The sequence below is a fragment of the Motacilla alba genome, chromosome 1A (genome assembly GCF_015832195.1).
Source record: "Motacilla alba alba isolate MOTALB_02 chromosome 1A, Motacilla_alba_V1.0_pri, whole genome shotgun sequence".
Lineage (NCBI taxonomy): Eukaryota > Metazoa > Chordata > Aves > Passeriformes > Motacillidae > Motacilla > Motacilla alba.
This window is the reverse complement of record NC_052031.1, coordinates 60,938,930-60,955,522: the sequence shown is the minus strand read 5'-3', so window position 1 is coordinate 60,955,522 and position 16,593 is coordinate 60,938,930. Positions and strand designations below refer to the sequence as shown.

Sequence of the window (16,593 nt, the reverse complement as noted above, 5' to 3'; positions counted from 1 at the left end):
GCACACAAAGCTTTGTACCAAATAGGCAGAGGCATCTTCCACCCTCTGGTCCAGGGAATGCCAGCTATCTGTCACTCCTTCCAAGCTCTGGAACACAGACAGGAATGCCTGTGACTACAGAAACAAAAATATCTTTTATTCCTTTAGAGGAACGCACTGGGAGCACAGCTATGCACAGTGCTCGTGGTGACCACCTCTGTGATAGCTACCTCTGACTAGAAGAGCTCAGCACACCCAGCCATGGTCTCTGCCTGCAGATGGAATTTTGTTAAGTTTATTTAATAAAAGGATGACCCTGCACGAGAAGCAAATAATACACAACGTGTGAGTGAGAAAACAATGTGGGCACAGGAGTAACAGTGCTTGGCTGGGGAGCAAGCAAGCTGTTAATTGTCAGGCTCAGGAACTGGTTCGTTTAAGGAGTGCAGAACTGCTCTGCTGCTTTTCTTCCATGCCTCCCCAGGATGCCAAGGTGGCAGTGAGAGGCTGAGCAGAGCTCAAGGACATTGTAACTCAAAGCTCTTATTTCTGACCTCACGTTCTCATAATCTCTCATCAGAGGATGGAGACGATAAGAAAGGGAGGACTGGGACAAGGCACACAAAACAGTTTTCATTTCAAAGTTTTAAAATCTGAGTTGCCTCTAAGAAAGTAGTGGATTTGGGGGGCTGATGAGGAGGGCAGTATCTAACCTGCCTTTTGTATGCCAATATGTAAAGGAATTAATGCATCATATTTAAGCAGGAAACCATAGGGGAATGTGTACCCTATCAATACATCTAAATTATTTGGAATTTTTGTGGGGGTATGTGTCTATGTGAACCCCATCAGTATTGCTATTTAAATCTAGACTGCAAAATAAGCCTCCCTGAGGTGTCAGGAAACTTTGTGTCTCTGTAGCAGAATTTGGTGGAGCTGAACCTTCCACTCCCCCATACTCACAAATCCACATAACTAAGCCTTGTTAGGTTTCTGGGTAAGTATCCTGTAAAATGGCCTCATGCAAGACATTGTTCATATACTGACAATATACTGACATCACTAGTGGGATTTTGCTGGAGAACCACATCTGCCAAGAGAGCTTCAAGTAATAGAACAGAATTTTCCAAATACTGATTTAAATTAGGTAAAAGAATTAATAAGTCCAAGAGGTTTGATTTTGATCTGTGATTTTCAATTTGATTCAAGAGGAGTTAGAAGACTGAAAATAAAGAAATAGAGAGGTCCTGATCATTGTTTTATCGTTAACCCCTCTTTACCTGAGGTTTTGTCTGCAGTGTCTGAGCTCTTGCCATGGAGATCTGCTTGTAGATATTGGTACAAGACTACACAACGTAACAAACAGAAATTAAAAAAAAACAAAAAACAAGTATGAACAAAATGAAAATATATACAATGTACTGGGGAAGGGAAAAAACATGAAGCAGATTTTAAATATTCCCCCTCACAATCTCACTTCCCCCCACTACTGGCAAAGGGTAAATCCACACGATAAATAAAACCTTCCAGGACCGGATTACTGTAGAGGTGTTGAATGCAATGACAGACATGGCAGAAATACTTGTCAAAATTAGTAACAAGATTAAATTCTCAGTACTTCAAACAACACACTGCTTTACAGCTTCCCCATTATGAAAGACATCTTTGTTCACATATTGAGCCCTTCTAGAGCCTGAGAAACTCAGGGGAAAAAACATCAGTCCTTCAGCTAATGTTGAAATAAACCCAAGAAGTTTTATATAGTATAATACTGTTAGCTATGTTGTTACACGTTCAATCCTGTATTGCACACCATTTTCAGGACTTACTGAAGTTACCTAATAGCTCTATTCATCATTTCTGTCTCATAACTGGGTGTTTTTAGATTAAGATTTGAATAAATAAGCTATGTTTAGAACTTGGATGAACAATTTTAATGTGTTCCAGCAACAGCTACCACTTCCAAAGGAAGAGCTTCCTCTAGCATGTCTAAGTGGGGCTTCTTCTAACTGGTTTGCTCACCTCCTGCAGACAAACAAAAATGTTTCCACAGATGCCTCGGCATTTCTGCATCAAAAAAAGTCACATTCACACACTACACAAAGGCATCACACAATCCTCCTCAAGTTCAATCTTTTTACAGAGCTGGCACCTCTGTTAAAGCTGCAATAGCAGTGACCTCTGGTGATTCACTCTAAATTCAGAGTAGTTCCGCTACAACCTCCCACTTGAGTGTCAATCCAGACACCAGTGCAGAGGACACAGATAGTTCTGCCAAGGCCAGATTTTTTGGGAAGGTAATCCCCAGCAGAAGGCACAGGAGTTCTTTCAACAGAGATTTTTAGATGTGAATATGTATTTTAGGATAACTTTCCCTTTTCTTTAGGAGGCACCTGAAGACAGCCCACATTCAAACCTGCAGGATGATGTTTCTCCACCCCATATGTCTTAAGCAATTTCATTCTAATTTTGAGCTGTTTGAACTAAAAAGTTGTGTTAGTATTAAATTAAATGAAACAAAACAATTGTCAAAACTAGAGAGATGCCTCTTGCTAAATGGCCCATATCCACACTACCTTTACAAGTCTCTCTGCCAGGCTGTCCTTTCAGCTCTCCCCCAAAGATTTTAATTCAAAGGGAATTTTTCAGCTTCCACAGAGGTAGCCAGCACCTCTGCAATAGGAAGAGTGAGAAAGAGCAACCTGTGAAACAATGTATAACCAGATGCTCTAGGACAGGATCTGGTTTGATGCCCATTTCAGTACTTTGACCATTGATTATCATCAACCATATGGCTAAGCAGTCACAGAAGTGATGTAAAAACTCCTGCACAGGAATTCAAATTGCCAACAACAATAAAGACACAGAGGTATGGACACTCTCTTGTGTTGTACCACCTAATTCTTTACACAAACACAATGTAATGAAACACTATTAGTGCCACACTTTAATTAGACTTGGAAAAGGTGCAGTGTCTTTAAAATTCTACTAAAAAGGAGATTTGTTCACATAAACAAGTCATTGTACGTCTAAATAAAGAAGAAAAGGCTCTTAAAATGAGAACTTTAGTTTGCCATAATCTCTTCCTTCTGTCCTTGATTAAAATACTAAACTATCTGCCTACTGAATAACACTATACAGCATCAACACTGTCAGTCTTAAAATAGCCCCAAGTCCCAGCTGCCAAGAGATCACAGACATGCCACTACATTAGCAGGTAAGTATGAATTACACCATCCCTTTTACATCAAAATTGCATTATAATCTTGTCAAATACAAAAAAAAAAAATCAAATTAGGTCAGTTTGGGTGATTTTTTGCAGTGGAGCAGGTGGAGTTTAATAAACAGGTGCCCAAGGCATGGTGCTCCTACACAATTACCTTGGAGTCTGTTTCCAAAGGCAGAAGGCGTTAGCAGGCAAGAGTGGAGCAGGTATAAAACCAGACCTGCACTTATAAGTACAACGAATTATTTATACTTTGGGCCTTTATTTTCTCTAGAAATCAAGGTGTGGAATTCACTCATACTTTTCACGCTGCCTTTACAAGTATGGGCTCTCAATATAGGGAAAACATGCCCCAGAGATCCTTGGCCTATCCTGTACACATACAAGTGGCAAATTTTCTTTTCTGTTACATGTTTATATTCAAACCTGCTGTATCTTTTGAACAGTTGATATACAATGAATGAGAATTCCTACTAATAGAGAAAACAATCAGAGCAACAATTAAAAATTCATTTAAATTGAAGTTTCATACATCATAATTCTTAAACTGCTTGCGAAGTCTTTGTTTAGTTACATGGGACATGAGCAAGGTATATAACTACACAAAACTGAAGAGTTTAAAATGCAGCTCTCTGTTCCCAAAAGAACATTAATGATGGCAGAGTGACAAATGTTCAAGCAGGAATAAGACACTGACTCAGGTCCTTAAACACAGCAGGATGCTAAAGCCTGTCCAGCAAAGGGATTCCTGCCTTTGGAGCAACAGGCACCTGACTACAGCCGTCTTGGGCTGAACCACGAAGAAAATGAAGGTATTTTAGATGCCATCACATTCCTGTGAAGTTTGAACAGCTTCCTACCCACTGCAATGCCAGCTTCTCACTCCTTGTTCCGTGTGTTCACCTCCCTTCACAGACAGGACACAGGACCAGGTGCCCAGTCAGGCCTTTTGCACAGCATATCTTTCATGCTTGTGCTTTCTACTTATTTATAGGGACGGGTTCAAGTTCAAATACATCTAATTTCTGTGTTAGAATATGATGTTGCATTCTCAGACTGGTTTTGAAAATAGTCTCGCCAATATAATTTCTGACTCGAATCTTAAAATAGGTTTTGTTCTCTATTCCACTTGTTCTCAAGATCTGCTTTGTTACAGTTGGCATTTCTGGAGAAAAGGTAAGAAAAAACCCACCCACAAACAAGTAGAACCCACAAACAAGTAGAACCCACAAACAAGTAGAACCCACAAACAAGTAGAACCCACAAACAAGTAGAACCCACAAACAAGTAGAACCCACAAACAAGTAGAACCCACAAACAAGTAGAACCCACAAACAAGTAGAACCTGCCATCCTGAAAATCCCTCTACTACTACTGTTTAGGTTTGTGTGCAAAAATGCAGGAAGGAAAGAGGAGTTTTTCAGTAAATTCTGCTTTGGGCTTTTTAAAGACAGGGACAAACAGCTTTATTTTTATAATTCCAGTCCCTTCAGTTACCTTTTAAACAGGACTCTTAAGTTAGGCTTTTTTTAAACCACTCTGCAATGCATAGATCATGCACACAATATTAGTCTCCACTCATCAGGATGGCAAGTTTTAGGTGTTTTGTTACTTGAAGTCAGAGGCAGTTTCACCAAAGCTGCATTTATAGAACATCTCCTGCCGCCTGAAATAAGCTCAGCTTGCAAATCAGTACAAGAAAAAAAAAGAAATTTAATTTGACCTGGACCATTTTCAGCACTAAATAACTTTGACATCAACAGAGCATGAAGATGTCCACACTGCAGCTTAAATACCCAGCTAAACCCGGGGGTTAAGCCTTCTTTTTACCCACCTCACACAAGCTTGAGACTTCAGTTCCCTGGACTCAGCAACCTTACCCTGGGATTTCCCCAGATTATAGGAAGCCCTTCCTTGCTGATGTTGCCAAGAGGAACGTCCCTTAATGTGCTGAGCCACACCAAGGATGCAAGGGACTTGTGGTTGGTTTTTACTCAGCACCACCCACATGCTGTTGGCATCAGAAGGAAGCTATCCCTAGTTTCTGAGGAAGATTCTTCTTCTTCCAACAGCACAGTCCACAACCCAACACTGGCACACAAGATGGATACTTCAAACACCCTGAGAAGGGACAGCCTCTTTGCAGTCCTTTGAAGGGCCAGCTCAACCTGTGAGGTTTACACAGCTGGTTTCCTTAGTGGGGCAAAAGGAAGATTTAGAAAGGTTGGGCCCAGAAGTGGCTCCCCACTGTAGTGAGTTACTTCTTTTGCACACCCTTTACAAGCACAGGGTTACAAGAAAGCAACTGCCACCAGTCAAAGGCTGCAGCTGCCAGCTTCATGAAAGCTTAGTTAATATGAGGTCTTGGTGAGAAAAGGTCAGGCAAAGAAAGAACTTTGCTACTTGCAGCCAACAAAGCTCTTCTATTGGTATAAAGCAAAAGCACTCCCTTGTGTAGCACAAACTTTATTTAGGGAGTTTTGAGCAACTTCTGTAAAAGTTGCTGCCAATAAGGAATTGGCCTTATGATAGTCTCCAAGAGCCAGTCTTCCACCAGTTTTCAACAAATGAATCCTTTTAGAAGACAAAAAACCTTCTGCACACCAAAATGTCACAAGAACCTTCAGGCAAGGCTTGAAATTACCAGAGTTTCCGGATGGAGAAGGGTGGCAAGTGGGAATGGAGCTGCAGAGAGACAAGAATATGCTGCCCACACAGCCATATTCATCTTTAAAAGTTGATACTTCCACTTAAGAGCTACCTGAAAACCACTTCAGTTTGCAGACTGCTCTCAGCTGCTTTAACCCAGCTGTACCACACTAACTGGAGATCAGCATATTGCTGCAAATGCTTTGAAAGTGGACAAAGCTGTCACCAAAGGACCAAGGCATTTACACACCATGCTGGATGACGCAGTTGTTGTTAGCTTTGGGGAGGAAAAAAAAAAAGAAAGGAATTTTGTCAACTAGAAGTGTTAGAACATTGTTAAAAGGAAAAAATATCATCTTGAAAGAAAGATCAGTTGTAACTACTCCATGAACATCTCTACAGTTGTTAGACCACACCAGCTTAATTTACAATCTGAAGAATGCTGGTGAATTACAGAAGGGATCATTAAGGGCATCAGTGCACAGTAATTGTGCATGTAAGCCATGTGAAGAATTTTCTTTATGCTTGTGTAAGCCTTATGTAAATCATTACTAGTTAGATTAGTTAGATACAGCTTCAGGTTTTATTCATTGCCACAGAGCTCTATTTCAGACAAAGCACAAACCCCCAAATTTAAGCTTTATCGCTCCTGCCAATTTTGTGGCCAGTTTCCATGTTTACTGAAAATACAGAAAACTGACACCAGGACCCAATCACCAGGTCACTGTAAAGTTTCAGGAGTCAAATCCAAAGGCTCTGACAAACATTAATTTCTGGTTTCTAACTAGATTCCAGGTGGAAAGCTCAAAGCATGGCATCATTTCTACCATGCCTCTAGATTTAGTTCAGATCCCTACAAAGGCTGCCAGAACCAAAATCCTTTGGCTTCCCTTAACGCCCTGGGGACTATTATGTGCCAAAGCATCTGTGGAAAGAAGGATCCCACTTGAAAAGGCCAGAAGAGTAATTGTCTCTGGGTACTGATCACAAATGCCCATGTGCCTCATAGAAAAATCAAATCCTCAAATCCTTTCTTCCCTGATCCCACTCATCCCCACAGACATCTGGAAATGAAGGCAATTCTGCAAGTGCAGCCCTGACCCTTGTGCCTCAAAAACACGGTTTCAAGGCTTCTACTAGATTGTCTCTCAGTGTATTTTGGGGTTGCTTGCTCTCCCAACAGCCCCGCTTTAAACTCCAGGATATACCTTCCACTGCCATCAACAAGATCTCTTAAAGAACACAGAAAAGTGCAAAAGGCTCTCTGCCTTCCAAGTACCCCAATTGCCAAAGCCCAGCAATGAAAACCAGTGTCTCATCCTTTCTCTCCTCACATTTCTGCAGCCACTCCAGTGAAAACCCCTCTATTGATAGAGATCCATTTAAGAGTGGCATATGTTTCAGGAATGTTTTTAGACCCTAAAGCTAAAAAAAAGACTTACGAGAGCCACAAAAGGGAACAGGGAGCAATTCCTGGCCTGAAACTGGGTTGAAGAGAGCCAGCAGGACATAAAGAGGAGAGATACACAGAAAGGAAAGTAAGAAATTGAAGCCCACTTTCAACCAAAGTGCATGTCTTACCTATTACTCAGTGCCCTCTTAGTAGAGATGAAAGCAGCAGGGAAGAGAGATCTAAATAAACCTAAAATTACTTGGCATTTCAGCAAATGTTTCCTCTTCACCACTAATCCACTAATCTTTTGGTGCCTGGATCCCAGGTTGATTGGCATGCTAAAAATACACAGGTAGAAGGCACGTAATTGCTGCTCTAATTTTTACATAAGCATGAGCTGTCACCAACTACAGATCTGCTTGAAAACCAAGGCTTTTAGAGCCACCTCAAACAGACACCAGAACCCTCCTGGCCATTGCACACAACTCCTGTTATTTCTGCATGCCATATGTTTTAGTATTTTACACCTTCCTTTGGCATAAAGTGGAATTTTATGGAGTTAAATAAAATGCTTCACCTAATGAGGCAAACCATGCCATGCTGTTTTGGAGCCTCAGTAGCTGTTACAACACGACACATTAGAAACGGAGCATTTCACACTGAGCAGATCAAGGCTGGATTAGCCACGGAGTGTAGCTGAACACACTTTAGTACCTATGGTTTCTGTGACTATACAAAGTCTGGAAGATCTAAGAAATGCAAGGAAGCACATACAAAAGGAGAGAGAATTAACACAACGCATGAGTATAGCAACACAACTGGAAGTGGTGGTGTCTTGGTGTGACAATGTAGGACAGCTAAATCTGAACATCCTGTTGCAAAAAAAAACAAGAGCATTGTCATTTTTGATTTGGAAAAGTTGTTATTCCTTCAAATCAAGGCAGAAGAGAGTAATTTTGGGTGCTTAAGGATGGATTTCAATAGTCCCCACTCAGCATTTCCTATAAAACATAAGCCCACCAACTCAAGATCGTTACTCTGTGTAAGAAAGAGCACGCATGCAGTGCATTCACAACCACACACATGTGCATGCTCCCTCCCCCCCAAAGACAGGGGACTGGCAGGAACACTGCTCCAGGATAAAAGCTGCCCCTGCACCTGGGGTCTTCCAAAAAATGGCCTGAGCAACAATAGAGACAGTCCCCAAACCTGGACACCAGCTGGTTCCTAATTCCGCACAGCAATGCAGAAGCGTCAGGAGCTCCCGTGGGATTAAAATTCCCATCTCAAATCAGGCAGCATCCACACATGTCAGATTAAAGAGACGCAGGCATTTGCATACCTCTTCAGGGTTTGACAGGTTTGTGGTGATTTATTCTGCAACCTGCAGAATACAGACCAGGAGCATCCCTGATGGATGCCTTCTCAATGCAAAGGTTAACAGGTCTGTGTGCATTACATTAAATATTTACATTAAGGAAGGATTTTTGTTATATGTTTAAATGTGAAGCACAAGAAGAAATACCCCAAACTGAAAAATATTTGTGACAACAAATGATACAGATTTCAGCAGTTACACAGATGTTAGCAATCAGCTAAGCAGGGGATACCTGAGCACAAGTATTACTGGATATTTGCTAAAATAAACTCTGTAGTTTTACTATCAGAACAAAAAACAAAACAAACTTTCTTGGTAAGGCCTGCAAGATGATTCACTAATATTAGATTACCACAGACTATAATGAATATTTCAAGGGTTTCACATGTATACAGGCAATCAGTCCAATGGGGCTGGTCTCCAAGTTGTCACAAGAACAGGCAGCGCATGTGGGGAACAGAATTCCCCTTTGAAATTAAAACCACTATGTATGTATGAGATTAAAGGAATCCGAGCACTCGCATATATCCCACAGCTGCAAATTCAAGGATCGTGAAAGAATTTCAAAACACAAACTTCTAACTAAACTTATTTATGAGGCAAAACAACAAAGCTTCCAAAACATGCTTCTTTTGCCTCTGAAAAAGGCTGCTTGCTAAAGTAGGACTTCACCCCAGGCTTTGAATTCAGCAAGGTTTATTCTCTGTTTCTACTGATATGACAGTCTGAATGCAACTTATTTTAATGCAGAAATATGAAACTTCAACCTGAATCTGTATTTTGTAGCATCAGAGTATTAATTTATAAACAGCCTGAGGAGATGAGTGTTCTGATGGTGCTTCTGGTTAACCCCTTCCCAAATTATTGCCTCCCTAAAGAAACATTCTTCTGCCATCCATCCTGGAGATCTCAACTATTTGGTGTGTTTATCCAGAGATCTTCCTCACCCTTCCTGCTTCCTTTCTTCCACTGGTGCTTCCCAACAAAGCTGCTTTAGGCTGCAGGTTAAGCAGTGAGCCCTGTTTCATTCAGGTCAGGAACACTTTGATTTTACAGTGAAGGGGGAAGATGTACCAATCCTGCACTAAAGGCACTAATCCACATCACCTTCCCACCTCTCCACTGCTTTCTCCCTGCCTAAAGAGCTGATGGACTTTGGTGCAGCCCACAGGAGGAGATATTGAGCAGGTGAGTTAATGGCAGCAAACCTGAGCCCCACACAGGTACAGCTCCTCTCCATGTTAGATCAAAGTGCAATTGCCTTACCCAAATGATAACACACACACTCACATTACCCCACAACAGTCATCCACATGGACTCTGACAGAGGTTTGCACTTTCTTAGACAAACATCAACTCTGCTGCATCTCCCTGAACTGTCAGGGCATGTCAAAGAAGCCATGAAATCAATATTGTCTAAAATAACTGATGCTTCCTAAGTCTTTTTTTTTCCTGCTTTGAAAAGGCATTTAATTGCAACCACATGTTAACCTGTAGAAACAAAAGCACTGACTTCTGTTCTGACCCAAGGTCAGTTTTTCCCTTTCCCTAACCTTTCTTTTATTTAAGATTTTCAAAATTATGCTCTTTTAAGAAAGATCATAGTTCAGTGAAGAAACTACAGTAGTGTGCATTCCAAACAAAAAGTAACACAAAGCTTTGCAAAGATCCTCAACAGATAACAAAACTCCAAAGTCAGATCATGAACTTGGAATTTGCTGCACCTCCAGACATTTCAGGTCCAATCTGTCCCTTTTTTCAAATCCCTGGGCTATGCAAGCTGGGCACATACAAAACTTGAAGCACAGGTGGTCTTTAAGATGGAGAAAGGAGCTGCACCAGCTCAAATTTACTGTGAGGGTGGTGAGGCACTGGCACAGGTTGCCCTGAGAAGCTGTGGATGCCCCATCCCTGGAAGTGTTCAAGGCCAGGTTGGGAGGGGCTCTGAAGAACCTGTTCTAGTGAGAGGTGTCCCTGCCCACAGCAGGAGGGTTGGAATTAGATGATGTTTAAGGTACCTTCCAAACTATTCTATCATTCTATGAATTTTCCTGAAGGGCCCTTCTACTTGAAGATGAAGAATTCATTCCCTGTCAAGAAAAACAGCTCTGCACTTCTCACAGGATGCCCTGAGGCAGAGGAGGCAGAGAGCCAAACACTGAAATCTGAACAAGAGGGGAGCCCTGGTCATGATCAATCAGGAGAGTGTAAGTAAGCAAGTAGGACCTCTGACCTCAGCACTGACCATCACAGGGAGCATCAAACCCCTTCCACATTTGTCAGAGACACAGGATTTGTTCAAAAAGATTTGCAGAGTCTTGCCACTCTCTCCTGAAACCCGGTTTGTCGTCACCAAGGCAGGAGTGAAATGGTTCCAGCGTCCCTTTAGCTGCCATCTGTGCTCCCACAAGGAGGGGGCCCAAACTTGTCAAATGCCCTGAATTAAAAAAAAAAAAACCAACAACAAAACAAACCACCTCTTGCATAGGAAATGGCAAGAGGTGGCAATTTCAGGATAACAGCCTGAAGCCACTGGCCATCAGCAGAGCACACTGCTCATAACTGAGCATGAAAAATAGGTCCCTGCAGATTCCAAGTGTAACAACTGCATTGGGAAAAGCTATTTTTGAATATCCACACACTAACACAAAGACTCTGAAACCTAAAGTGGTAAGTTGTTTAGGAACAAAAATACCAGTCTTGAAGGACAGAAGACAAAAGGGGCTTTGGGTTACAGCAAATCTGTCTTCTCTTACTGGCCCTACCTCAATTAAACAGCCCAGTCCTCATACAAGGCAGGATGTTCTCAGCCAGGACTGGTAAAAAAAAGGAAAATAACAATAACAATGCCAGAATTGGAGAGGTTCATACATATTTTCCAACCATTTCAGTGACTATTTGAGGATGTGCATTGGAGGCTCCTTCCAAAGCCCATCCAGCTCAGTTAGTATCCAGCTGGACAGAAGGTTGTCAGAATACTGATGATCTTTTTGTCTAGCTGGGGTTTTTTTTTTTCAACCTTTTACTCCTGCTTAAGAGTATGTCCCAAACATTTCACCTCCCTCAAGGAAACTGGTGTTTCAGAAGGCACTGCTGGTATCAAATACTCTTCTGACTAATGAATAGTCTCACACCCACTAAATGTTCCAGGTCATCAGACACTGCTGGAGGGGACCATATCATATATCAGTAAGTACAAGGCAAGGCTGGGCCTTTGGTCCTTTTTTCTTCACTAAGACCTGAAGGAGTTTTCTAACGATGAAAGCATTCAGAAATCTGCTCTGTTCCTGTGTCTCAGTTCACTCATCTCAGACAGGTTTGCCTCTGAAGATTTTTCCCTAAGAAGCAGGACTTCTTATGCTGTGTAGCTTATAATTAATTGGGGCACCCCAGACCAGAAGGTCTGCTTGCTCCCCCTAAATCAGCTTTTGAAACAACAAAAACACGCTTAGCATGTGGTGGGGATATGGTTCAAAAGTTCATTTGGGCTTAGCTTTGTACAAGAAAACAGTTTTGCCATGTAAATTTAGGCAGACTCATATTTAGCAGAGGTTCAGGAGGCCTAGGAGGCATTCAGGGCATGGCTGTGCCTGCTGTGGATAACACACGAGCCCATTTCAGGTTGTTCCCAAGGAACTCTCATAGCTGCAGTCAGAGAAGGGATGACTAATACTGAGCACATAAACAAACAGACCCCTGACAGAGTCACAGAGGAAGCTGAAGAATGTCAGCTGTAGAATCATTCAAAATATGTACCTGTAAAAGCAGGGGGATCAGAATAACCAGATCAGAAGGTTATAACCAGATCTAGAGGTTATCTGGTCCATGGCCCCTCTTTAAAGCAGGGACGACTTCAAAGCCAAATCATAGTGCTCAGGAGCAAGACAAAAATAATGTTTGAGATGAAAAACTGCAAAGACAATTCAATAGCTGTGAGGAGGGGAGAGCAAAGTAAGACATCAGTATTTCAGCATCTGGAGCAAACAGTGTAAGGCAGGTTTTCTGACTTAATGCTCGCAGTACAAACCAGGAGGCACTTGTGAACCTGCAAGGTAAATGCCAGGCAGCAAAACAGAGTCTGGGAGCCACTTGAGCTATGAATCAGCCCCTGCCAAGTCTCTGGTCTTCTCTTCAACATATTCCACCTCCTAGTCTTCATGTTGTTTAGTACTAACACATCTATTATGGTGTAACATAACAGCAGCATTACTAACATCATCTCTTGGCTGGAGACCACACACTGAACTCATTTCATTGTCTGCTGCCTTGCCTCTCCAGGAAAGGAAAGCCCAGACATCATTTGTATCTCCTGGATATTACAGCTCTGTGGACACTGCACCTTCTCCTGGCTTTTTTTTATCTATGGTCATATACAGTAAATCATGCTGATGTCTCACTGGGAAGCCACTTTTTTTTTGCAGTTTGCTGTTCATTGTGAAAGCCCAAAAAAAAATACACTCAGTGCCTTTTCTAGCACAGCTGCATCCCAAGCAGGACTTAGGCTAATCCCTCCCAAACAGCCCTGTTGCTCCTGCCTTGCCACAGAGCAGCCTGCTGCAGCCCCTCTGACATTGCTTTAATGCTGATTAGTCCCGACACAATTCTGGTTCAGGCTTCCTGCCAGGCGAGGGAATGAACAAAATTGGTTTGCACACAGACCAGACGACAGCTGCAGTCACTCCAGCTCAAATCTGTTGAATAAGGACCCTTTTCTTGTTTACCAAGATGAGGCTAAATTAGCCCAGCATGAGACAGAAGGACAGAGCAAATCCTAAAAGCCAGCGATGCCAACCTGGCTCTGAAGGTGTGAGATGAAACTTGGTCAGGCCCCATCACTTGGGCTCAAGGAAGCCACAGGGAAGTGTATGCTTTGTGTTAAGCAAACTCCCAATCCAAAGAAGAGCTGCAGTTTTAAAAAGAAAGTATTTTGTGGGTAAGATTACAAGCAGAATGCCCTCAGATTTTTTTTTCAGAGCCAGAGAGACAGTCTGTGCATGCTTTCTTGGAGCATACTTGTCCCCATCTCTTTTTCCTCCAGCCCTAAGAGAAAAGCCTCCAGCCTTCACAAACCCCACTATCCTCACACTGCCCTTGTTTCCACAATGCAGAGGGGTATCCTGTTAGGAAGGTCTCCTGCTCAGGAAGGATCTATTGATTTGATCTAGGGTATCACCTGTTTGCAGAACTACACACAGATCTCTTGACAGGAATTACAGAATCCAACGTCTTCCCAGAGGCAGCACATGCACAGAAGCAAAAGCGGCATGTGAACCGCTTGCACAAACTTATTGTCAGCAAGGCTGGCATTAACTCAGGCTTTTACAAAATGGAAAAGTAACACTGCTGAGCTTTCTGGTCTTTGAAAAGTCTTTAAACCCATATCAAAAACTGGATACAGCACCATAGGATTTTCCTTCTATATTTAAGAAAACCCTGGCTTTTGACACTTGCAGGGTTGGCTGCTTGCTGATTGGGGGTTTATGGATTTGTTAACTCCTCCTTTGGCCTGGGAACCTCAGCTCTGCAGGATGCTCCTTCCCATCACATTTCCTCCCTCATCCACCAGAAACAAGGCTCCTGCTCATGTCAGCTACTGCTGAGGCACCACTTTCCTTGGTTTCCAGTCCCTGCATAGCCTGATCCAGCAAGCAAATAAGCTTCAAGTGTTTTACAAGCATCGTCACAAAATGCAGCCACAGCTTTGTGATGGTTTTGGCTGGGGTAGAGTTAATTTTCCTCACAGTAGTGAGCTGTGGCTTGGATTTGTCTTCCCAAGTCACCACCACACGTGCTGGAGCCCTGCTGTCCTGGGGATGGCTGAACACCTGCCTGCCCATGGGAGGCACTGAATGAATTCCCTTTTTTTTTGGCTTTGCTTGCACAGGCTGTTTTTAGTTTACCCATTAAACTGCCTATCTCAACCCTCATTTTCTCATTTCTACTCTTCCAATTTTCTACCCCATCCCACCAGGGGACAGTGAACGAGCAGCTGTGTAGGGCTGAGTTGCTGGCTGGGGCTAAACCATGACAAACTTCTTTCTAAGGGGCTGCTCTAACACCAAATAAGAGGTAGAACACATGCCTTCAGGCATGAAAAATGTGTTCAATTTTCTGCTTGCTGGAGTGAGGAGAGACTGCATCTAAATTTCCCTCTTGTGCTTCCCAAAAGAAATGATATCAACAAAAATCAGCTTGGTGCACAAGAAAACAAATGCACCATTAGTACATTGAAAGAAGACATGCAAGAAGAATCCCAGCCATTACCCAGCTGTATTTTCAGTCAGTCCATGAATACATTTGGGGTCTGCTCCCTGCACAGCCTCACATGCACTGGGATCTTCTAACCAGTCCTCATTTAACAGAGGGCTCTGTGCGGTATCTCTCAAAAGGTGTACCTAGCCATCAAAGGAAATCTCAGCAACTAAAGGCATTCTAAAGAAAGATATTAGTCATTTTAGGTTTACTTCATATGTCGCCTACAACACTCCGAAACAGAAAAAAAAAAAAAAAAAAAAAAAAAAGCCAACACAAAATAACAACAGTGGTGGAGACCAAAGGAACTTGGCATTTAAAGCCACTTGTGGAACTGTGCAGAGGGACCTGGCCATGCAGAAAGTAGCCTCAGGTCACAATCTAAACACCTTTCTTTCCTTCTCAGCTGATCAATAGCTTTTACAAAGAGGGAAAAGCAAAAGCCAGTCTTACTGATGACTTAAAAACAAAAAAAAAAGGAAACTTTCTTAAAAGACAGAAAAGGACACAGAAGGGGAGGGGAGGTACAAAGTGAACTTTTACACATCTATATATTGACAAGACAAGAGTGTTACTAATTTTAAATTCAGAATTTATTTGTGCAGTTAACAGTCTTTCTGAAGTTCCCCATTTTACCATCAAGACTTGCTGTGTCTGCATAAATATAACCGTATCAAAGACTGGAAGATTTTAAGCATCTGAAGATGAGCACCAATAAACCACCAGTTTCTGGAACAGTAGTTTCACTTCCCTGAAAGCAGCCGACAGGGCAGAGAGGTCTCTTAGCAGTCAGCAACCGCCAATAAACAGTTCAGTAAATTTACCATGGCAGAGTTATTTACTGCACTGGTGCTGGGAAGTCAGTTCTGCTAAAAACACTATTACAGATGAAGCTTAGCAGAAGTCTCAGATCCAGCATAGGACAAGCAGTGCCTCCATCAACCCATCATCCCCCAGAGAACAGGCACCCAAGCAAGCCTGTGCTAGTAATCCCTTTGCTATTCTATTCCCTGTGACCATGCTGCACAAGTTCTCTGAATGGGCCATCACCTGGAGTGACTGGTTAGAGCCTTTGCTGGTCTGGAGTAAAACCTCAGAGCATGCAGGGTGCATTGATTACTGTTACACCTCAGATAGGTTTAAAAGATTCGATATGGAAAACAACAGTGATTTGCCACCAGCCCTTTAGGACATAAGGCTTAGCCAGGTGCCAGAGCAGCACACAGCTGGCTGGTTCTTGGGGAGATGGGCTAGAGAGATACAAGGATATCCAAAGCAGGAAGGTGAGTCAGCTGTTTGGCTCAGCAGAAGGTGTCCAACAGAGCTCAGCTCTAGTTTTCCTTTGATCCCTGTTCACCTGTTTTTCTCAACTTTGCAACTGTATTTCAACCTCGTGGTTTATTTAGTAAAATAAATTTAAAACAAAATATCTTCTATGCTGATCTCAAGCTGCTTCCCATTAGAAAAGGTTTCCAGTCAAGCGCTGGACATAAGATAGTCTTTCTTTGGGGTGGCTATTCCAGAAATGACAGCATCAGAGCTCCATCACTGTATGAAGCTTTTTTTCCTCTGGGTATTTGGAGTAACCAGCACAGCCCTGAGGTGGCTGTCCCCAGTCTGCAAGGCAGGACACAGGGGGGCACACATAGGGCAGGGGGTGAGAGAACCCCAACCCTGGTGCCAGGTAATAACACCGGCTGGAGCCAAGCAGCTGAC

At 42.5% G+C, this 16,593-nt stretch overlaps 1 protein-coding gene across 6 annotated transcripts in view; it reads right to left on the bottom strand.

Annotated features, from left to right (window-relative positions):
* Positions 1-16,593, bottom strand: part of DENND5B (DENN domain containing 5B) — a 102,253-nt gene that overhangs the window by 56,457 nt on the left and 29,203 nt on the right. For 4 of the 6 annotated variants that reach the window (XM_038155669.1, XM_038155672.1, XM_038155671.1 and 1 more), the window contains exon 2: positions 1,260-1,325. The exons of the other annotated variants lie outside the window; for them this stretch is intronic. In XM_038155669.1, the coding sequence (XP_038011597.1) occupies positions 1,260-1,325 (66 nt within the window). The remainder of the gene's footprint in view (positions 1-1,259; positions 1,326-16,593) is intronic. 6 annotated transcript variants of the gene reach the window in all.